This window comes from Astatotilapia calliptera, chromosome 23 (assembly GCF_964374335.1).
Source record: "Astatotilapia calliptera chromosome 23, fAstCal68.1, whole genome shotgun sequence".
Taxonomy (NCBI): domain Eukaryota; kingdom Metazoa; phylum Chordata; class Actinopteri; order Cichliformes; family Cichlidae; genus Astatotilapia; species Astatotilapia calliptera.
Genome location: NC_137443.1, coordinates 40,663,846 through 40,687,868, shown reverse-complemented (window position 1 = coordinate 40,687,868; position 24,023 = coordinate 40,663,846). Strand labels below are relative to the sequence as shown.

The 24,023-nt window shown below is 41.2% G+C and overlaps 2 protein-coding genes across 9 annotated transcripts in view; one reads left to right on the top strand and one right to left on the bottom strand.

Annotated features, from left to right (window-relative positions):
- Positions 1–8,129, bottom strand: part of atp11a (ATPase phospholipid transporting 11A) — a 56,636-nt gene extending 48,507 nt beyond the window's left edge. For 3 of the 6 annotated variants that reach the window (XM_080296871.1, XM_080296869.1, XM_080296870.1), the window contains exon 1: positions 7,711–8,126. In XM_080296871.1, coding sequence (XP_080152997.1) covers positions 7,711–7,755 — 45 coding nt within the window. In that variant the 5' untranslated portion in view covers positions 7,756–8,126. Of the gene's footprint in view, positions 1–7,710 lie in introns of all 6 variants that reach the window. The other 3 variants (XM_080296872.1, XM_080296874.1, XM_080296873.1) reach the window with 2 other exon arrangements.
- Positions 8,130–9,195: 1,066 nt separating this feature from the next.
- tubgcp3 (tubulin gamma complex component 3) lies at positions 9,196–23,684 on the top strand. Of its 3 annotated transcripts, XM_080297027.1 has the most exons (23): positions 9,197–9,403; positions 10,464–10,571; positions 11,405–11,472; positions 12,054–12,131; positions 12,557–12,765; positions 14,434–14,612; positions 15,168–15,280; positions 16,433–16,558; positions 16,689–16,757; positions 16,845–16,977; positions 17,073–17,239; positions 19,129–19,239; positions 19,356–19,464; positions 20,211–20,400; positions 20,485–20,620; positions 20,713–20,781; positions 20,884–21,019; positions 21,198–21,286; positions 21,382–21,513; positions 21,612–21,752; positions 21,856–21,972; positions 22,085–22,179; positions 23,473–23,684. In XM_080297027.1, exons 1-23 carry the CDS (start codon positions 9,328–9,330, stop codon positions 23,537–23,539), a joined length of 2,718 nt encoding a protein of 905 aa, XP_080153153.1. In that variant the 5' UTR covers positions 9,197–9,327; the 3' UTR covers positions 23,540–23,684. The 3 variants fall into 3 exon arrangements, with proteins under 3 accessions (XP_080153152.1, XP_080153153.1, XP_080153151.1); XM_080297026.1 differs by lacking the exon at positions 23,473–23,684 and having other exon boundaries at positions 9,196–9,403; positions 16,851–16,977; positions 22,085–22,455; XM_080297025.1 differs by lacking the exon at positions 23,473–23,684 and having other exon boundaries at positions 22,085–22,455.
- The last annotated feature ends 339 nt before the right edge of the window (positions 23,685–24,023 follow it).

The following is a 24,023-nucleotide window of genomic DNA, read 5'->3' as shown; positions in this document are numbered from 1 at the left end:
GCAGTGATTTAAGCTGGCTCCACTTGTAGAGCCATATGGAAGAATTTGGTCAGAGAGCTGCAGTTTGCTGCTTTGTGACTTTAATGAATAAAACAAAGGAGACAGCGAGAGCTGCACAGGATGAGCAAGGACGAATTTGCAGTTTTCTTTGTTTTTTTGTGTTTATATATATATATATATATATATAATAAACCCTTACTAAAGGTCATAGAAAAGTCAATAAATATTGCAACAAAGTCACTAAGTTGGCAACAATGAGGTAAAAAAGTGTTTAGAAAAAATACATGCCCCCTTCAAACAATTTAAAGCTTAAAGATCAAATATTCTGGTACAGCCCCAAAGGACAGGTTACAAAAAAGTAAAGTAACAGTTTTAAGATTTAATTGTTTCAGTTAGACTTTTATTAAACGTTGCATTGTAGATAGATGCTCATTCCTAGACCAGTGGAGAACATCAACAAAAGGAACCAAACTTTTGAAGTAGAGAAAATTTTGCTTCACTTCCTGTGACATCACATTTATAGATAAGTACTACCTGCCAAAAATCCAAATGATCAATAGCCTTTTATGACTGTCTGCTAATGTCTCCAACCAACAAAGCAATGGAGAAGTGGGGAAAGGGGGTAAGGCATTATGGTTAAATGGAAGTGGGGTGGGGTGATATTTATAGTGCACCATCAGCTTTTTGGAAAGAGGGGAGGCGGCTCACTTCACTTCTCTTCCTCTCTGACACGCGGACCGTGGGGAATGGTGTTCCAGGAGAGAGTCGACCGGCTATCATTCCCTCAGACAGGGGGAACATTAAGGTGCACACCTGCCTCCCTCAGCACTTTCACTGGCAACCTGGAGCAATGTTATTATGATGACCCAAGTTCAAACAACATCTCTCGCCCTCCATATCTGTTATCGGTCTCTCTCTTTGGATAGAGGTCTCTATGCACCATTAACCTAAGGCTATTTATCATCTGTCTACTTGTTCATTGAGCTGTAATATACTGGTAATGTTACTGCGACGACACTGATACAGGCTCTTAATGGAGCTATAGCACTCCACTGCAGGTATTGCTTAGACAGTATCGTGAGGAGCCAAAATGTTTTTCAAAAGTGTCAGCACATAAAGAAAAAATGTTAACAAGCTGGTGTAGAAACATTAATGCAACAAAAATTATTTACTCCTTTGAATTAATTCAGAACTGAACGGCTATGGATTTCGAATACGTATCCAAATAGCACAAGGAAAGAAGTAATGTTCTGTTTCACTTTGTCACATATCAATGGATATATGCAGCAGGTGATGATGGACTACTAGCTGAAATTCCTTCATTTTAAATGAAGGAATTTAGGAAATGTTGCCATATCCAATAGAAAAGAAAGATGTTGTTAAAGTACATGTAGAATGTTGTTGTAAAGATACAACATGGCTGCAGAAGGTTTATCTGCTCAATACTGAAAAACATAATGTGACTCATATAATAGTTTTACATGATCAACCGTTTAAAATAAAATTGGAAATTTTCCCTGCCTTCTGAATCTGGCATATTTGTGCAATCTACACATATTAAGAAAGTACTTTTAATTCCAAACTACTCCTTGTCACCGAGGTTTTCTAGTAAGTCCTGGGAGTTAATGCAGATAAACAAAGAAGCAGCAACTAGTGAAGCAGCAAAACAATCTTGAGGCCAGATGGCTTAGTGAGAGAGCCTGTGAATCCTTCACCTAAAGAGGTTAACCCAGGTGAACCTTGTGGATTGCGACATTATGGCTGAGCAGCTGTTTAATTGTTAGCATGGGGGTCACTAAGAGGAAACCCGCCAATGCAGGAGGAGCTACACGTGAGTAAACTTCAAAAGCCACTACTGAGCATCACAACAACTTGACTCTTCTTTAGCATAAAAATTGCCTTTTTCTGGCATACCATGGCATGCCTATGCAATGTAGAAGGAAATTACAAGTCGTTTCATTCACAAGTGCTGTAATCTGAAGAGCAGTGGCACTCCTGAAGTGTGAATTCTGCTGTTTGAACCCAAGCACGTAAAAATGTTTAACTGTTTAACTCCTCTCTGGAGGGGAGAGGGAGGGGAAACAGGAAACAGGAGGACAAAGGAGGGGGGAAACAACTAAGCTGTAGTGCCTCTTCACCTCACTGTACAATACCTTGTGCAATACTTTTTGTAAATAGTCAACAGTGCAATAGACTCAATACTTGAAATGTGCAATTCACTTGTATTTTTATTTTTTATTCCTATTTATTCTATTTATCCCCTTTGTATATTTTATTTATATTGTCTCTGTATTTATGTGTGTGTGTGTGTGTGTGTGTGTGTGTGTGTGTGTGTGTGTGTGTGTGTGTGTGTGTGTGTGTGTGTGTGTGTGTGTGTGTGTGTGTGTGTGTGTGTGGAGGAACCCAGAGGAACCCACCCGAGGGATTAATAAAGTTCTATCTTATCTTATCTTATCTTAAAATGGACTGTTGTACTATTAAGTAGTAGTAGTATTAAGTAGGACTCACGACTGTAACCCTTTCTTCAGGCTTGATTACCTTAGTTTAACCTTTAGGCACTTCCTTATGGTTAAGCCAAGTTAGACTTTATTTGCACAATGAAGTCTTCCATCTCTACTCTTCTGTGAGGGCATTAGTTAGAAAAGCCAGCATAGGACTTTTTTGCAGTTTCCACCAAACCTCGGTTGTAAAATTATATCCTGCAGTGATTAAAACACAGTGGTTAGATGGGGACCCTCTGGAATCCCATCAAGCCACCTGGGGCATCCCTGAGCCCCCACAGTGAGCAGACTCCTAAACAAGTTACACAAACATCAGTCTTCATTGTCAGCCAGTCTACTAATGAATTATTGACAAGCATTTGGAGCCAAGGGGTTCATATGATCTGATGCCCTCTGCGTCAACTGGCTACAACTATCCCATCTACCTGCTTCTTACTAATGTGCATGAATGACACTATAGAGACAGCAACATGATCATCAGCCACTACTGACGTGAACATTTATTATGGCCTCATATGCATGGATCAGTTAGCATACTTCACATACAGCCTGCTGATCAGTGAGCTAATTAGAAAATAAAACTAGGCTGAATATAAGTAGTAAGGTGTTTAGTGATAAGCTTAGATCTGAAAGTATAGCTGCAAACTGGATTAAGTGGGTGAAGGTATAGTGAACAGCAGTAACCCTTTAATCTAGTATGTGAAGGCAGGAAGCCAAAAAGAGACCAGCGGGACTTTCAGAGAGCCACATTAGGTAGCTGGAGAGGAATGCTGGGTGGCTTCTTGAACATGCCTAATACACGAACATGATATCTCCGGTTTGTTTCATTTTGGATTCGTCCAATATTGTTTGATTTTCACAGTTACAGTCTACAAAGTAGTATTAGTAGTAGTGTAATGTAGCAATATGAAATTTATTCTGAATAAGATTTACAACCACTTTCTAACATTATGATAAAAACTGGTGATATAATTTGCTTGGAAAGGAAAAAGATCGCTGGTTACCGTAGATTCCAGCCGGAGTCACCGATCTCTCCTTTGAGGTTGTGTCAGTAAGGACATCCAGTGTAAAACCAAATCCCACAGAGTTACCCCCTGTGGCAAGAGGGCAGCTGAAAGTAGCTTACTTATTTAATCAAAAAAATAACTGACCAAATGATAATTGTAGTCCTAAATAATACAAATGCTGTATATTGATTTTGGTCCATCCCATATGGAAAAGATATATATAAATCTTATAAAGTTTGTATCTGTCTTGTGTGAAACTTGTATGAAAAGCATACAAGTGTGAAAACTCACTTGAAAGTGGCCACTTTCATGAGTAAATCATATAAGTTTTTACTATTTCTTTTCCATATGGGATTGGTCCATGTGTGAGTGTATGGTTTTGCACAAGCCCAATGCTTTTACACTAAAAATCACTTGGCTAAGCATGGGTTTTGTTAAAAGCACTGAAAAGCACATTTTAAAGATTTTTAACCCTTTTCCCAAACTGCGAGTTCCAAAGATGTCAACCCGATATGACGTCTGACTTTACTCAGCCTGTAAGCCAAAATAATCTTAGTTTGTCTTTTTTCTAGTCTTATATGGTTTGATTATTTAGGAAAATACCTTCAAAAGGATGGTTAATGCTTTGAATGCCTACTAATATTATTTTAAAATATAACAAGGTATTTATCCTTCAGAAGAACCAATAAAGTGGCTAGTGGGCAACTGTCAGGAAACTAGTGAGATCTCATTTCTGCTCCAGTTCTACATTTCGGTGTCCTGGTATTTGCAACTCTGCTGTTTTTCATTGTAACAGTAACAGTAACAGTCCAGTTCTGCTAAGATGCACTGAACTCTGTTTGCTAAGCAAACAAACATAGGCTGTCAAAATAACATTTCATTGTTCCTTAAGAAAAAGAAAGAAAATCACCTGCACAGTGTTAAATGATTATAATATTTGTATTGTGTCCACAAGAGGTCAAACCAATACAAACGTGCTGTGTGGGATGAATCAGTTGGAGCTGAGAACTCTCTGCCACCATTAAAGTTCAGTTATTAGCTAGTTTCAGCTGGCTTGGTATCATTTTCAGATAGTGAAAGTAAAGAGATGCTGTGCAACTCCTGTCCATTACATTTTCAGCATATGCTCCAGTGTATTACTAATGTGTGTTATTAACCTACTGTTGCAACCGTTATCTTGTCATTGACTCTTTATAACACAAGAAATTTATAAGGGGAGAAAAAGGGCAAATATTACAACTTAACACCATTTACGTTCAGCTGCTCTGCTGATATCTGTCTCTGTCCCTTTGCACCAGCAGCTGTGTCTGCTGTTGGGACGTTACACCCAATATACAGCATTATGGGTGATTTGCGTTGATAGACACAAAGTCACTGGATCTAAGTATTTAATTCTGGAGAAAACTTAACTTTGTATTTTGTGCCACTCCTGAGACAGAAAGCTGACCGTAGCGTTGTGCTTTTTCCTAACTCTTTTATAATTCTGTTATATAATCCAATTAAACAGTGCTTCTCCTGATATCTCCTAAAAAAAAGACTTGAGGAGGAGCACTGAAGACAGGTTAGAAAATATATAAAACAGTACTTCTAAGAATTTCAGTGACTAAAATTAACTCAGGAAAAGAACAAAACAGGGTGAGCCACCTGTTTTGGAATAACTACACTGTATCTCAGAGCTCTTGGTGCTACCAGCATCACATTTGATTTTAAACTGGTCTAGACAGGACAGGCAGCCACTACATGAACAACTCTGCATGTTACACTTTTAAAGAGAGCTATACTGTAGGCTTATATGACATCATTTAGCTTTTACCTAATTTGAGGCGGCAGCGACTGACGAGACTGACTTTCACCACCACGATCCACACCCTGTTGCAGAGCAAAAGGTAACAAACGGGTACAAAGCAACCCCAGTTAAACCTGTTTATTTCATTTGTACTTTCCCTCTGCAAGCCTGTAGCATAACAGAGAAAGTTTTGGCACAATCGCAATAATAAAATTTACTGTGGCTTCTACTGACATCGCACAAGACGGATGGCACAGCTTTTTAAACACAAGGCGGTAGATTATCCACAGTACAGATATATTTTTCATCATGCGTCCACTCTAAACATTCCTCACACCACCTCATTTAAAGAAACAATGAGCCTTGACACAATATTTACTTTTTTTAGAACAAAGATATACTCTACGTAACCCAATACTGTCAGTTGCACTCTGTTTGCACGAAAACATTGATGTATTTATAGAGTGAATAATGAAAATTTCAGTACATGCACAGCGGGCCTTTTAATGTTTCTGTGTGAAGCATCATAATTAACAAATTCACACAACCTCAATTCTGATCTTTGGCTGCTTTTTAAATGTTTACTGCACGTGTCGGCATGTTAATAGAAACACGCACTAACATTTAATGATGAAAATTCTCTCATAGTTCAGTTCAGTTTATTGTTGAGCTGTTGTGAAATCACAGGGATCCTTTATCAGGCTGTAAAATCTGTCACAGTTGTTACGTCTATTTGTGAAACAAATCTCAACGTGCCCAAAGCCCAGAGACTCAAAGGAGACTGGTTTCTGAATTACAGCCACAAACAAGTCTATACATGAAATACTTAGAAAACTCAGAAGATGAGAACATGACTAAGATACTAGGCATATTATTACTGTGTTTACATGTCATTATAAACACCTGAAAATTAAACCAATTGTCATATTTAAATACTCTACAAACATTTATTATTAGTATGTTTTTAGCAGCCTGTTCGTACCACAGGCTCTTTACATCATAGCAGAAATAGTATAAAGCCTGAATTTACATTTAGCTTCACTTTACAGACTTGGTCACAGGGAGAATCCTTCATCTGACAAACAGATGGATGTTCCTGACCCTGATCTTAAGTATTCAGCAGCCTCTTTCCACCACAGCAGCAATGCAATCAATTTAGCCCTAACCCATTTACCTAAAGCATTTATCCAGACCAATTACAGCAGCAGACCTCATCAGCATCCCACATCCTACACCAGTCACCGGCTTCTCTCTTCATGCTTCTAGCTACATGGCTCCATTTCACCCTCCACACAGCAGGGAATTGTATTTAATCAGCTAGTTGCAACAGTTGGGAAGCAGTGCCTAAGCTTCAGCTGAGTACGGAGCTGGGGTATAAACCTCACTGGCTCTCATGTGAGCAGGGCTCGCACTGTCTGGATTATTGTCAAGCACATTACTGCCGAGCCTAATGTAACCCATATAGATGCTGCCCATCGATTTGACTAGCAGGGAGAAAACAAGTGGATTACATAATTCATGTTCCATTTTGTTCTACTGGGAGGTAGCAATGAGACTGAGTGGCAACCATGACATGAATGATAATAGCTGCCTGTCTGCATTTTTTGGCATGTTCTGCCATGAGCAGATAGGTAGTCACCCACCCACCACTTACCAATACTGTGAGGTGACTCAACCTTTCACTCATTCAAATCACACCGCGTTTGTTGTTTAAAGATGTCTGAACAGTATCTGCAAAAGTACTTGGAACAATTTTGTACATACCAAATAATATCTCTCTCACATTTCGACATATATATATATATATATATATATATATATATATATGTATATATATATATATATATATATATATATATATATATATATATATATATATATATATATATATATACACAATGTTTTTCAGCACTAACAGATATGTGAGGAGCTTATTATTTAACACATGCTTCAACATAAATAGCTGATATATATTTAAAGAATATCAGTGAAAGATGCATTTTACATGTGCTTTCAAGATCAGAGTAGTGGGGATCTAGTGTCATTTGTGGAGCAATGAACTTTAAAAAAGTAACTTAAAACTGCCGAAATGTCATTGTTGAAGTTGAAATAAAGGGACGTGGGGAAAAAGTTAAAAAATATATAAGTTGATAAAGGTTAATTAGTCACACGATTTTTAAGTGTCGGGAAGTTTCCCAACCACTCTTCAGTGAGTTGCTTTCCACTCCCTTTATTGAAACCTAATCCTCTGAGAGCCGCTTCGTCGGAATTTTAAACCAACGGTGATAACAAAAAAGGTCACAGGTTTGATTTAAAATGGAAATATCTTTGGTTTGTAGGCAACTAGTCGCATGTGTTAATGTGAACATAAGGGTATTTAATTTTTAAAAAAAGAAAAAAGGAAAAACAAACTTACATATCGGCTGATAAGAGTACGCAGAGTGCTGAAATCCATCCCCATCCTGTTCCTCTTCCCTCTCCGGACACTTCTTCTGCTCTCTGTCTTTTTCTCCTCCAAAGGTTATTTTTACTGCGGGCGCTAGCTTCTTTTTAATTCTACTCCTCTGTCCATGACTTTCTCTTCTCCCCCGTCTTCTTCTTCCTGAATTGGAAAAAAAGGACTCGCTTCCAAACTCACCTACGGACCCCGCAACGGGCTTTAAACGGGGGAGTGTCTGTCTGTGCGTCTTCTACAGTTTGAAGACAGTTCACACGGGCAGCGAGCTGCTCCTCCTAAAAGACTAGAAGCCAAACTAATATCCAGCTCTCTCGCGCTCCCTCTTTCTCTCTCTCTCCCCCCTCTGCGCGTGTACTAATAATCTTCTTGTCTCGCGCCGCGGCCAAAAGAGATTTTCTTTCATCTACGTCACGTGGAGCCAGGTGGTGGCTCTGGCACCGGGGGTGAACGCATGCGCGCTCTAGTGTTTGTGAAGAGTAATTATTGATTGGGTGTTTCAGTTAACTGTGGGATATTTAGTATTTTTTTTAACTTAAAAAAATAATAAAATAAAATAAAACAGACTGGTGCTATCCATAGATATGGTGCTGAAATCATTACAGAAAATGTCAGAAATACACATAACTTACACATAATCGCATTTATTTATTTATTCATTTGTTTGTTTATTACTTAGGTTAACTAAAGTTTTGTGATACAACAAATAAGGAATTTGAAAGGTAAAATTTATATTCCTTTTCCATCTCAAATCTCATCCACTTTTTCAAGCTCGGTTTAAAATGAGAAGAGATTTTCATAATATTTTAGACTCATTATTACAAGTTATTACTGCTGTCGTGACGCATCGGTTTGTAACAGGCAGGTCAGCGGGGTCAGAACAAAATAATTCATGGCACCACGTTTCAGGAGGGAAATATTTTCATCCACTTGTCCGCGCCCTGTTTCCTGGAGACGCTTTTCGGCGGGTTCTGTTGAAAGTCCGCCGTAAAAATAGAAATAATAACCACGGTTTCTTGATTGAACCTTCAAAATAAAACCTACGTGATGGATTTTGGTTTAAACTGTAACAACTTTATTAATGATATGTCATAAATAGGCTTTTAGTTGTTTTGGTATTTTTGCCGTTCATTATTTATTTATTAATGGGACTGGTAGATAATTAAACATCCGGCATACATGTTGCACCTTTGGTCTTACCAGTCAAAAGGTTCTTTTTTACATTACAAGTTCCCCTTACATATTGATTTATCTGGTTATCTTGTCTTCCTCGTCTTTCTTGGCGTCGTATGTATTATCGTCTTGTTATTTTTTTGCGGAACAGTGCTTCTAGTTTTAATGTGTACATTATTTATTGAGCCTTCGTTAGTGTTGTGCAAGTTTTTAAAAGAAATAGGTAAGAACATGTATGCTTTTATTTTGAAGGCAAATGGCGCTGGTCGTTGTCAAATTCTTCCTAGCTTGCCTGAAGTTGTCAAAATGGCGTTGCTCGTAGTGGGGGATTTGAGTTAGTTCATATTATTCATTCACATTTATTCATTTATTGGGGGAACACACTGCCCATTTGCCACGGAGAGCATGGCAACCCTGGATCAGAAATCGCCAAACGTCCTTCTCCAAAGCCTCTGCTGCAGAATCACGGGGAAAAGCGAAGGTACATCCGTTACTGCTAGCAAGCTTCGCGCTACTGCACTACTGTAGTAGTCAGGAACTGCCAAACCTAACCTCATTCAAAAAATCTATTTTTTGTTGTTTCGCGTCCTGTTATTAATCATACATGCTTCACACGAAGCAGTATGTGAGTGATTAACTTCCAGTGGCAAATTCGGCATTAATATTTCACATTAGACCGCTCTGATTTTTCTGTTTATCAAACGTTTTAAGCAGCGGGCGCCGACTCACCAGGTTTGTTTTGCAGACTGAATATTGTAGAAAACGGTTGAAGTTTTACTTAAATAACTGCTGCTCAGTCTTTCGGACAATTGCCGAATTGAAGATAGGATTTTATTAATTTCTTAAGGCCTTCGGGAGTAAACATGTCACTACAATGTCACATTTAAATTATTAAGAAAATATATTGATTTCTTTTTATGTGGCTATCGCTTTAGCTGTGAGGAAAAACGGGACGTAGCGGGGGCTCGGTTCGCGTATCTTTCAGCCAATTGGCTTGGCCAGATGCTGCACATCCAGCTGAACAGCTTCACGGTACTTCCACGAGTCGCTGTCTTACACCGTTACTTTTGCTCAAATAAAGTGCTTCGCCTTTCTCGGTTATCTTTTAGATTGCTAGCCACTTAGCTCTGTTTCTAATCTGTGTGGTAAATTGGATGCAGTTGCCTGGCTAGCTGCAGGCCCCTGTTGTAGATAGAGGCAGAAGCAGTGTTTTTTTTTTGTTTTTGTTTTTTTAAGTCACTTTTGATCAAAGGCCCAAAACCTTTGTAGTTAGCAACTGCAATGAGAATTAGCTTTTAAAATATGTATCTAAAGTGTTAGTAACACTGTCCCATCATACATTATCCTTATTAAAGTAATTGCAAATCTGCACTCTCCTGGTCTGCAAGTTCATTTTGTTATATCCTGTTTGTGCTTTTGGAAAATAAGTAAAGTAATGATGTAACAGGGGAAAAAATCCCCCAGTCAACACGCTGTCATTTGTACATTCCTTCAAGCTGTTAGTCATGTCTTGATATTTGTTTTTTGTTTTGTTTTTTCAGCTGAAGTTGCCCACCAGTTCCAGTACGCAGTACGAGTCATTGGCAGTAACTATGCCCCTACTATTGAACGAGACGAGTTCCTGGTGTCAGAGAAGATAAAGAAAGAGCGTGAGTGGCATTTGGATTGATGCTTTCCTCCCTCCCTCTGTGAAAGCAAATCCATTATAATCCACTGTATATTACTTCATTTAGTCATTGTGACATCTGATCCCCTTATGTCAGAATGCCAGCTTTAATACATGTGCTGGAAAATCTTTATTCCACCATACTACAGAATCCTATTTGAATTAAATGGCAGCAAGGTCACACCATTAGTGGGAAAACATTGATCCAAGCTTTGCTGCAGACTGTGAAACCAAAATAGCACAGCACTTACTGTACAGCATTTATTTATCCCAGGTGGACTTATGAGAAGTTTTTGCTTAGTCTTTGTGTATTTTAATTGCAACATTGCCACAAAAGTGATAACTGGATATTTTATATTGGTTAATGATGTGAAACAGTCAGACATTTAAATGAAATTAATTTTGAGTGAGTTTGAGCATATGAAATAATGTATTCCAGTGACTGCTAAAGAAATAGCATTTGTCTTGCAGCTCTAAATGCCAGCAGTGACAGGGTGTACCAGAGCTGGAGGGTTGGTTGTCAATATGAGGGCAGTTATAAATACAAACACAGCATGTTTTATCTTGATGAGCAACTTTGGGCTTTCAGAAGGGCGCTGCAGTCTGCTGGCTTTCTCTTTGAACCTCCACAATACATTTCCTACTTTTCTTTGTCTCGGTCTGCAGTTTTAACAATATCCCATTTGTGGAGAGTTTCTTTTTGTTATTTAAAAACCTGTTTGGCACAGAACCATTTCCAACTTTGTTCATCTGTTAAATGAGCCATTCATGGAGGAGAAACGCCACCTAACACAGTCGGTCTTAATGCTCTTGCAGTGCTGAAGCAGCGGAGAGAAGCGGATGCAGCTCTGTTCTCGGAGCTGCACAGGAAACTTCAGACACAGGTTGGTATTTGGATTTCTCTCTGAAAGGTATTATTACCCACAGAGGTATTAAAGCTTTAATGGAACAATTTCCCACTTGACGCATGATACAGCCTGCTTGCATAAAACAGAGACCTGTTTAATTTGGTTCAGAGTAAGCCTCTGAAGGGCTGATAACACAGTACTGGTCATTAATTGTATATTAATTTATTTGTTTATTAATAAGTCTCACTAGTCGCCACAGTCACCCCTCCAGATAATAATACTGTTTTGTTTATTAAATGAAAGAGTCTTCCAAAGGGTGCTTTTTGTCCTGTCTCACTCTCCTCACCCCTGCTCAATCATGGCAGATGGTCGCCCCTCCCTGAGGTTGGTTCTGCTGGAGGTTTCTTCCTGTTAGAAGGGAGTTTTTCCTTCCCACTTTCACCTAGTGCTTGGCCATAAGGGGTTGTCTAATGTTGGGGTTTTCTCTGTATTGATTTTGGGTCTTTACCTTAAAACGCTTCGAGGTGACAGTTGTTGTGATTGGGCGCTATGTAAATGAGATCGAATTGAACTGATTTGAAGGTGGTATTTTTTTAATGTTGTTTTCCTGTTTGCAGGGTGTTCTAAAGCATCGCTGGTCAGTTCTCTACTTGTTGCTTAGCCTTTCTGAAGACCCCCGCAAACCATCCAGCAGGGTGGGGAACACACACACACACACACACACACACACACACACACACACACACACACACACACACACACACACACAAAATCTTTTAGATTAGAGTAGCTTTACATGAATCAGAGTTAAAAGTCATTCTTATATATCTTACATTTGCCTTGGGTCAACACCCCAGGTGAGGTTTCATCAGACTGGCTACCTCTTTACAAACAGATGATCTGAACTGCAGATGGTGGAAGCTTCAGTGCTTATAGCAACTTATGAGCCATGATGAATATATAAGGATATCCCCTCTCTGTGATATCATACAAAGCCAAGAGTAGAAAGAAAATTAAACTGAATGTTTAAAAGCTCGAGCTTTTGGATCATAGTGATTACGTGTGTATATGCACTGATACTTGATTCTGGAGACCTTCAATGTCTGATTGTACTTCCTAGGTTGGAAACTACGGGGCACTGTTTGCCCAAGCCCTCCCCAGGGACGCCCACTCCACCCCATTCTATTGCACCCGTCCGCAGAGCCTGGCCCTGAGCTATGGGGAGAGGAGCACCGGCCTGTCAGCTAGTGTCGGGACCAGTGGGATTTCAAGTCTAGGAGTTTACACACTGAACGGACCTACACCAACACCACAGCCACTGCTTGCAGGGTGAGCATCTTCATATCAGCTTGTTAAAACTTCAGCTTTCCATGTCAAAGCCACGTACCAGAGGTTTTAGGCAGCCCCGAAAAGCTCTGCAGTGAAGGGTTGTTTTTCTGATGTGTTTGTGTGAGAAGCCCTATGTCAGATACAAGAGGTATCATTTAGTAGCAGAAAGTGAACTTGCCTCTTTCCTCTCAGCTTGACCCCTTATAACACAGTTTAACGGCCATTTAGTCCCATTTTTTTTCTTATTAATAATGCAGTGGGCCTTTAGTAAACAATGATCATTGGGCTGTCTGGGTTCACCTTTGCGTCTTTAAAAGGCAATTTATCCTCTTGAAAACATCAAGTTTTCCCATGGCTCTGGACAACACACAGTGATAATTAAGTAACAGTACAAAGATGTGTGCTGGGATTGCTTTATTTAATGACTGTTCCAGTACTTTCCAAGGGATCAAAAAGTAACTGCTGAATTCCCAAAGAAATTCCAAATTTGAACTCAAATCTTGATTGTGAGATTTCTGTTCTTTGCTGTGATTGTCAGCCACATCATCCATTTTCTTCCACATCCAATTCAGGGTCTTGGGGAAGGTGGGACACTGTCCCGGTTGTGATTGGATGAGAGGCAGAGTACAGCCTAGACATGTCACCAGTATATTGCAGGGCTGAGGTCCCATTTATGCGTTATGCAAACAGTGAGCTCCATACCATTTATACGCACTTTATACTGTTTATAACGTTTCAACATCTCCCTTTATATAATCTGTGAGTCTGGCAGATTACGATTGCATAAAAAACTGACACGTGCTGCGGTTGCGGCGACACCAGCTTGAGGTTGCACAGAGGGCCCAGATGGCCAGTGGATTTGAACCCAAGACCTTCTTACTCTGCAGTGCTAACCACTTCAACACAGTACATCCATCTAAGGCAATCCTGTATTCACTCGCATGACCTCTTATTTTGTCAATATTTGCATCCTGGCTGTTGCCACGTTGTGTTTTTTAGAATCAGTGTAATTTAATAGCTAACACTAGGAAGCTTAGTTAGGGAGCTGTAACCAGCGTATAGACACAAGGACCTGCTAATTAGTAATGGACTAATAATTTAATTTCACTCATCAAAACTGAAGCACAAACATTTTGGTCAGTTAATTGCATTTAAAATTCTTTAAAAGGCACCAACAGCACAGTTAAGAGCTTCAGTTCAGTCACTCCACTTATCTAAGGTGAGGTCCAGCAGACAGCAGCTGCTTACAGCTGGCTGTGGTTGCAAAACTGTCAGCAAAAACAGATGAAACGCCCTAGACTTTAAGCTAACCACACCCTTCTTAATGACTGGTTAGACTGAAAATGTTTTTGGAAGAAGGGTTTTGATGCTGTTAAGTTGGTTGTTTTAACATGTTTAACGAGGCTTTGAGGAATAGTTTGGCAAATGTGAGCCTTAAGTGGCCACTAAAGGAACTACAGTGGCCCATGCTGGTTTAGTTTTTCAGCCCTAGAAGGCGCCACTCGATCAGAACAGTATAACTGTTTCATTGAAAAGAGTATCAGTCTTTTGTAAACATGAACATGGCGTCATCCCTAATTATTATGACATTCAGTGCATAGTAAATGTATATACAAAAATCCAGAACGGCTCAGCCATAACTAAAGTAAATGTGCTGTTGTGTTTCAGCCAGCCACCTCAGCCTGCAGCTGGAGGCGGTCAGCCTCTGGGTTCACGGTTAGCCTGGACTTTGCCTGTAAGCTCCTCGCCCAGCTCCGCTATGGTTCCGCCCGCCGCTCGGCCACCCCTCGGGCCTCCGGTCCCCGCTGCCAGAGTAGTGCGTCCTCGCCGAGATGGTGACCCAGCCGGTGAGTGACATGTATACAGTGTGGGTTTCAGGTCTGCACGACCGTGCCAAAAAAATAAAACCCTCCATGACATTCAGTGCATTTACTATGCACTGAATGTCAGTCTGCCCCAGGGCAGCTGTGGCTACAACTGTAGCTTGCCTCCACCAGTGTGTGAATGTGTGCGTGAATGGGTGGATGACTGGGTGTGTAAAGCGCTTTGGGGTCCCTATGGGGGACTAGTAAAAGCGCTATACAAATACAGGCCATTTACCATTTTAATAACAAAAGTTAACTCTTTTTGACCTCCATACATTCTAAATACATAACATGTTGCATTCAGAGGAAGTATCCTGGAGCAGGCTCTGAGCAGATCTCTCTCAATTTATCACTCATAGCCAGACGTCCCCTTGTGTCTCCCATTGTTGTGTCATGTGTTGCATTATTCATTCAGTCTGTCCTGTTGTACATTTGAGTTTATCTGAGAAATCCATGTACCATGAGATCTTAAAGTTTCATTTTCATTTCTCACTTCCCCTCTAACACAATATAATCCTCCACATTCTGCGTGCGCAGGTGAGGTGAACGAGGCGGCGCTGGTGCGGGACATCCTTTACGTCTTCCAGGGAATTGACGGCAAGTTCATCAAGATGAGCGCGCAGGATAACTGCTACAAAATAGACAGCAAGGTACCCAAACTGGCGTCTAGCTTTGTAAAAGCTCTTAATAGACCAATCAAGCTCAGCAGGGTACACACATTTCATAGAGTAATAATCATCACCATCCCACAGTGACTTGCAGCGGATCCAAGTCCTGGAGCTCCAGCTGCTCAAAGATCACTTTTCTTTATTAGGCATAATAGATGATATGAAATCAAGACTGTTTTTGTTGACTGAACTTTAGAACCAAGATTCAACAGATCAATATAAAGCTTTTTGGCTCTGAGTCACATCGATCTTCTCCCACTTTCTCTTTCCTATTTTTTTTTTTTGTCTGTCCTGTCAGTTTATTTAATTCCCCCTCTCCTCCCCTTTTTGCCACATTATCGATGGGAAGGCCATAGATGGAACTTGTCCCATATTCTCACTCCGTGACGCTAAACTTAGACTTGTGTTCGATCTGCCGACACCGTCCACCTGATGGAGACGGAGCCACTGAGAGCACAGATATATTAGTCAAGGATGGAGATATTTTGGAGGCTGCTTTGGCCACTTAAGCTCTCTGTAAGGCTCCAGTGATAAAAGGTTTTTGTTAAGCAGATGAAAATTTAATGCGAACTTTTCAGCCCGGAAACAAGGTCGTCTGCTGCAAGACGGCCTTGTTAGTCATAGATGTGTTGCGTAAATTATAGTGAGCGATTTAATGAAAGTGGCTGATTAAAATTTTAATTATACCTTGATTATGTCTATAAACTCTGTGCTAGAGATTCCTTTCCATAGGCCTAATATTAAACTAATACTATAGTTTAAAAATAAGCTGAGAGTAAATATTCCAGTATTTGGATCACTGTCAGGGTCAAATCATGGCATGCATAATAGTTACTACATGGCATTAAAAATCACGCTGGCCCTTTTTGTCATATGCTTAACTAGAAGAACAATATGATAATGCAGTCGTCTTCCAAAGCCAGTGCTGCATCTCAGAATTTGCACTAAAATTTAATGGGTTCTACTTTTGCCCACTTTTCTACCAAGTTTAATGAAATACAGCTCGTGAGTTTTTGCCAAGTCCTGCTGATAAATTAGCAAACGGACATAGCTTTGCCTCCGCTCTGGTCTTGGTGGAAGAATAAACAAGCAGATGTTGTTATATGTGTTGTAATGTGTGCTCTGACTCACTAGGTGGTGCTGTGCAAGTCCCTCAGGGACACCAGCAGCAGACTGGCTGAACTTGGCTGGCTCCACAACAAAGTCAGGAAGTACACTGATGCCAGAAGCCTCGACCGGGCCTTTGGATTGGTTGGACAGGTATGTGAGTGCGTGTGCACATTTGCCATGTGAATTAATTGTTCACGTCAGTTTTATCACACAGTCCTCAACTAATGCTTACCTTTCTGTTTCTGTGTTTCTCCACCCACGACCTCTCCTCTCCACTCAGAGCTTCTGTGCCTCACTCCACCAGGAGCTTAAGGAGTACTACAGGCTGCTCTCTGTCCTCCACTCGCAGGTAAACAAAATTAGTGCTGACAATGAGGAAATGTGTAATGGAAAAATCAGCAGACGCTTGATCTAAGGTAATTTCTCTGTGCTGTAGCTGCAGGTGGAGGATGACCAGGGTGTGACCGTGTGCACAGAGAGCAGTCTGACCCTCAGGAGGCTGCTGGTCTGGATGTACGACCCTAAAGTCAGGCTCAAAACGCTCGCCGCCCTCGTCGACTTCTGCCAGGGTGTGTGGACGTGTGCTTGTTGGTTTTAATGTAGGTGGGTGAACATGCTAAACTGAATATAGCATTCTAAGTGTCCCCGCATTGTGTGTCATTAGGTCGTAAGGGTGGCGAGCTGGCTTCAGCAGTTCATGCCTACGGGAAAACGGGAGACCCACAGATGAGAGCGCTTGTTCAACACATCCTCAGCCTGGTGTCACACCCCATTCTCAACTTCCTCTACAGGTGGATATACGACGGGGAATTAGAAGACACCTACCACGAGGTACACATGCCTCTCTGATCTTTTCTGCGCAGTAATAAAAACCTCTTGTAATCAAAATAAATGCAGAGCAGTGCATCAAAATTCAATGAGAAAGATGAATGTCTTTACAGAGAATCTGAGAATTACAGCGCATGTTCTCTCTGACTGCTCTGATGTTTGACCCCAATGAGAGGGAACATTACAGAGAGAGGAGAGCCAGGACGGCCCCTTAAATGAGAACTGATGAGAGGAGTGTAATGGAGACCACAGTGATGAATGTGTCTCCTTTATTTCTCCCCGCCCTTTCTCTCTTTCTATTGCTCTCACAGTATTTATGTGTCCAGCGCGGACCATTACCGAGCGCTTGGACTTTTGGTTTTAAGTGCTGTGTTTAAGAACACAGAGTTAGAAATTACTGGAGCTTTCAGGAGTGAAATTACCCAGGAGATCTCACACAGCCTGTGAAAACGCACTCTAAACAACAGCTGTAATTATGGCTGAAAGGCTTAAATAAATAAGGCACTGTAGGTTGTAACATTGCAGAACTCTCAGGCAATGAGCCAGTAAATGCTTATTCGCACTGTTTTCTCCTTTTAACTGCGCACATTTGACAGTGTGCAGTTATTAATAATCAAACTAGAATTAGGCCCAACTTTATTGCATCAGCCACATTGTGTTTTCAGAACAATACATATCATTTTTATTACCACTGAAAACTTGTCACTTTGAAGTTGGAGCGTAGTAGGACATTTTTCATTATTTCAGGCAAGTACGAGTCATTAAACAACAAACGATCAAGAATCAACTTAACTAACCAAGCATGGTATGAAGTAAATGTGTAGTTGGTGTAGCTGACATGGAGCTACACATCATTAGCATCACATAGCTTACCAATGCATGCACACAAACAGGTAGATCAAAATTTGGCACTTTTTTTTATACAATTTTTTGCAGCATTTTTAAACCTTCATAACTTAATAATTACTTAAAAAACACTTAATCCAACTTAAGGCTTTAGAATTCAAAAAGGCTGTTTGCTTCTGCGTGTAGATCAGGCATTTAAATGTCATCCTTGTGGTTTTCATAGTGACACTGCTTGTGAAAGTCTTATTTCAGCCACACACAGCTTCATAACGATGAATTTAAAGTGAGCCTGACAGTTGATATCAGTTTTTAAAATGTATCCTTGTACACAGCCTTCAGCGCCCTCATTAGACGGCCAGTTGAGGCTGCTGTACTGACACTGAAGTAAATGGATAATTTAAGTGAATGTGACAAAGGATGGAAACCTCTGCAACGGTCTGGACACTGACTATAGACTTACTTGTTCAGTGACAAATGTTACATTAGACTCTGTTCAGCCAAGCGCCTCTTCCTGTCTGGATAAGTACAGTTAGTTCACATCCACTGGTCGTTCATGTGCATATCAGCTGCCATGCAGTCAGCTAAGTGTGCTGCTGCTACTCAGTGAAAGGAGTAGATGCAGGGAAAACTGTGCTCATATGGCTGTACTGGTCTTCAACTAAAAGCAGCTGAAGTTTGTCTAAAAAGTTGCTTGTTTTGTGGATGAAGGTGTCTCAATATTAGGTGACTAAGTCGGCAACATCTAGTAGAACTTCTGAGGGAATGGGAAAGGGCTTGTTTGCTGATGGAGGACAGTGAGGGCTAGTTGTAATGGGAAAAAATGTCAAATGCAACCACTGTGCTGGCTATAGAGAAATTAAAAGAAACGATTATGTAACGCAACCTCAGGCTATATCAATATCACTGGGAATGTGGGGTAGCGTATGTCAATATACCTTCAAAGTCAACATGCGTACCAGCGCCTATCTGATTGTTACACCGGATATTAAACCCAGCAGGCAAAATAAAACTGTTAAGTGTGTGTTTTTCTATGTGTGTGTTCATAGTTCTTTGTAGCATCAGATCCCAACGTGAAGACCGATCGTCTGTGGCACGACAAGTACTCCCTCAGGAAGTCGATGATCCCTTCGTTCATCACCATGGACCAGGCACGCAAGGTACGCGTGCCATCACAGATGTCTTCACTGGATGCCAGAGAGCATGCTTTTGTAGACGAGACTGTGAAATGACTGAAAAGGAGCTGCTATCTCCTCCCTTTCTCTTATCCCTTTAGGTTCTGCTGATCGGCAAATCCATCAACTTCCTGCATCAGGTTTGCCACGATAGAACGCCGCCAGGCAAAATCACGGCAGCGTCGAAATCTGCAGACACTCCAAAAGATGGTAAGCGTCTCAGGAAAGCAAATTCATAGATAATACTTCCATTTGTTTTGTTTCTGACAGCCCATAATGGGACATTAAGAAGAAAAACCAGTATGGTGAAGTTGTGAATAGAGGTTTGCTGGCTTTTTCAGAGTGCTGTGTTGGTTTAATTTTAGTGTTTTCATGAAATACGCTCATAACCAACTTGGAGCCTCCTTTTGTGTATATGTGTGTTCTGTCTTCATCGTATTGATTTCATTACACTGTATTGACGTTTGTTGTTTTTAGTGAACACTGGTCGATGCTCTTGGGCCTTGTCCTTCTCTCCTTTTGACTGGAGAGAAGAACTGGGTATACTCAGCTGTAGTCTATTGATTCTGTCTGTAGGACTTCATCTAACCAGTTTGATCTGTGGCTTTTAGAATATGAGCTGAAGGACGTTCTCTTTCTCTCTTATTGTCTAGTAGAACAGTTCAAAGACTTGGTTGACCCTGAATCCAAAGGAAAATAGGAGGGTTAGTCCAAAATTACAGCAAAAATCTAAACGCTTAGGAATAAATAATTGTAATAATTTGATAAATAAGGTAAATTTTTTTAATCCATATTAATATTTGTCCATGAATCAGCAGTTTTGAACTCTAATATAAAAAAATTCTTTTAAAAATGTTTCATAAATTTTTTTCATCTTATATAAAAGACCGCCATTCATTAATGTGTAAAATGTAGCCAGCAGAGAAACTCCATTTGATACCTTCTTGCTCACGTAGCCGCAGAGCTGCTGTCTGACCTGGAGGGAGCGTTCCAGGAGAAGATCGACGCGGCCTACTTCGACACCAGCAAGTACCTGCTGGATGTCCTCAACCGTAACTACCTGTTGCTGGAGCACCTGCAGGCCATGAGGAGATACCTGCTGCTGGGCCAGGGAGACTTCATCAGACACCTTATGGACCTACTGAAGTATGGTTTTCCTTCCTGATCTATAACACTGATGATCAAGCTGCAAGTCCTAATTTTCTCATATGCTACATGTTTTAATCGCAGACCAGAGCTGGCCCGTCCTGCCACCACTTTATACCAACACAATCTGACTGGTATCTTGGAGACGGCAGTCAGGGCCACCAACGCTCAGTATGATAACGCTGAGATCCTCAAGAGGCTGGACGTACGCCTGCTAGAGGTAGCATCATCACCTGCTTGTTAGGAAGTAATTGAATTAATAATGAAGAATGATCCTTTTTCTCACTATGGCTCATCTTGTGTGGCCTCCAGGTGTCTCCTGGGGATACAGGTTGGGATGTTTTCAGTCTGGACTACCATGTTGATGGACCGATTTCAACGGTGACTACACACAGCCTCCTACATGTTCTGTTTATTTTATTTTTTTGCATGTGGAAGCTTGAAGATGTGAGTATTACCATTTGTCTGTGTGTATATTGTCAGGTGTTTACGAGGGAGTGCATGGGCCACTACCTGCGGGTGTTCAATTTCCTGTGGAGGGCCAAGAGGATGGAGTACACGCTGACTGACATCTGGAAGGGACAGATGTGTAACGCCAAGTTACTAAAAACCATGCCTGGTACTTAAACGCACACACATACTTAGTGGAGAACTCACTTGAAATTAACTCTCATCCTTCTTTCAGGTTTTTTGTACGTAATCTTTTGCAGCATTATGGCAAAATATATTTATATTTTGATAGCATGCCTACTTCCTGTTGTATAACATGACCCGCCCTTGTGCTCTTTACCCTGCAGAGTTGTCCGGCGTGCTGCATCAGTGTCACATCCTGGCCTCCGAGATGGTCCACTTCATCCACCAAATGCAGTACTACATCACCTTTGAGGTCAGGTCCATTAGCAGCAGCGCTGTTACTATCGCAGGCTGTAAAACCTCAGTAAACCGTATCAGTTACAGTAGTAAACTGTGATGTGTGCGCAGGTGTTGGAGTGCTCCTGGGACGAGCTGTGGAGCAAAGTGCGTCAGGCTCAGGACCTCGACCACATAATCGCTGCCCACGACGTCTTCCTAGACACCATTATTTCAAGATGCCTGCTGGACAATAACAGCAGGGTAACACACAAACACACAAGATTTCTGTGTTCTGTTAGTCATTCCTCTGTTTCCCTGTTTTGCATACCCCTAATGAAACTCTGTTATTGTATCTCCAGTCTCTTTTGAACCAGCTGAGGGCCATATTTGACCAAATCATTGAATTTCAAAGCGCCCAGGACTCCCTCTACCGCTCAGCGCTGGAGGAACTCAGCCTCAGGTTGCAGTATGAGGAGAAGAGGCGGCAGAGAGAGGAGGAGGTAAGTAATGAAAGGGAAGAGAGGTATATTTGTTGTTGTTTTGGCTGGAGATGGATGCATAGTGAGTGATGCTATGTCATCTGTTTCTTGCGTCGTCTTTCAGGGTCAGTGGGGAGTGACGGCCGAGCAGGAAGCAGAGGAAAAGAAGAGGATTCAAGAGTTCCAGGAAACCATACCAAAGATGCGCTCACAGCTCCGGATCCTAACACACTTCTATCAGGTACCAGCTCGAGCCACCACCTAAAGCTGCTGCTCGTCATGAACTGTATTCAGTGGAATCAGCCATTGCAATTCATTTCACTTTTTTCCTTCCCTTCATCTCTCCCTCTCAGAGCATCGTCCAACAGTTCCTGGTGTTGCTGATGACCAGTTCCGATGAGAGCCTGCGCTTCCTCAGCTTCAGACTGGACTTCAATGAGCACTACAGGTTTGACTTTAAAGACTCCAAAACCAAAATGACCTATATCAAAGTTTATTCCATTAAGTTGGTGTCCTTTGAAACTGTAATTATTACCGTTCTAATACTTAGTAGGTCCATTTATAAATTTTACTTAAATCTGTGACTGTAATCTAAAATTATGCGCATTGTTCTCGCATAAAAATGCAGAAAATCATGCATCATGTGATGTTGCAAATATTTGATGACTCCTGCATTTTCCGAGAAGTGGTTAATTTGTTCGAGGCTTTAGCATTTTGAGTGTGCAGATGGACTCTAAATGGAAATAACTGATGTGACTTACAGTAGCCAGGTCTCAGTGGATATGAATCGCATGTCAGGATATGACCTAATCGGCCTAATGCGTCTGAGGCTGCATCCACAGTATGTAGCCAGTGGGGGAAATAATCTGGAAATAACAATAATAATAATCTTTTTTCAAAGATGTGAACAATCTCTACTTTTTATGGTAGTTTCATTTTAATGTAGAGGCATTACTCACATTACATTAAAGTTATACATTGATTTGAATGTCAACTACCAATGTAGTTGGTACAGAGGTTCATTGGGTTCTTCTTACCCTTAGCAGAAAAACAGCCCCACAGCATAATATTTCCACCTCCGTGGTTGACTGTGGGGATGGTGTTCTTTGGGTTACACTCAGCATTTCTCTTCCTCCAAACACAGTCGGTCGAGTTCATGCATCAGAGGTCTATTTTGGTGTCATCTGACCACAGAATTTTCTCTCAAACCTTTTCTGAATCCTTTGGATGTTCACTGGCAAACTTAAGACGGGCCTGTGCATGTGCCTTTATGATCAGGGAGGACCTTGAGCGTTCCATTGAAATTACCACATGGTGGGTTACCAGTGGTGTTCTTGCTGAGTGTTGGCTCACCTGCCTTCAGATCACTAACAGGCTCCTGTCATGTAGTTTATGCTTGATCCACCACCTTTCTCATGATCACCCTCAGTTCAGGAGGCGAGATCTTGCGTGGAGCTCAAGAGTGCAATTGATGGTCATTTCTTTTTTTCTAACAGTGATTTATTTATTTGCTAAGGGAAATGGTTTCTTTCATGATATCACTGCTAACATATCTATAGTTTACAGAGAAAATATTAGATCATCTGGGGGGTTTTGTGTGTGTGTGTGTCTGTGTCTGTGTGTGTGTGTGTGTGTGTGTGTGTGTGTGTGTGTGTGTGTGTGTGTGTGTGTGTGTGTGTGTGTGTGTGTGTGTGTGTGTGTGTGTGTGTGTGTGTGTGTAATCAACTCCTTTCCTCTTCAGGGCCAGAGAGCCAAGGCTGCGCGCCTCAATTGGTGCCACCAGAGGGCGACGACTGTCAAATATCTGATCCTGCAACAGCAGCATTGGATGCTTCCCACATTGGAGTGCAGGGTATGACATCACTGACACGGGCTGAACAGCTGACTTCAGGCGCTTCATGTCGAGGTGATGATGTCATGCCTTGGAGGAGCGATCCAGGAAACGCAAAAAGCATTCTGGGATTGCTGGACCAGCGGCAGTTGCCAAGTAATGACATCAAAGCAGACGGCTTCAATGAAATCAGCTGAGCGGGATCAAAAAAGGAAGCAAGTCCAGCGCTCGAATTCCAGTGAGAATTCTTCAAATTCTAAAATGAACTTTGGGAAAACTGGAGGAGGAGGTAACGAACGCTGCTGTCCGACTGAGCTCCCCACCACACCGGGTCACAGCGGGCCACCTTCCATGGCATGCCTTACTCATGAGAAAACAACAACAAACCTTTGTTCCTCTTGGCAGGGTTCCCAAATCTAGTCCCAACACACATAATGTATGTACATAGTGTTTATGCAAAA

Excerpts from the sequence above, each read along its gene's own strand:
- tubgcp3 (XM_080297025.1), top strand. The coding sequence starts at position 9,328 with ATGGCAACCCTGGATCAGAAATCGCCAAACGTCCTTCTCCAAAGCCTC. Across the intron at positions 20,621-20,712 it reads TGGACGTACGCCTGCTAGAG|GTGTCTCCTGGGGATACAGG; the intron begins GTAGCATCATCA and ends TGTGGCCTCCAG. Across the intron at positions 21,514-21,611 it reads TGCTGGACAATAACAGCAGG|TCTCTTTTGAACCAGCTGAG; the intron begins GTAACACACAAA and ends TTGTATCTCCAG.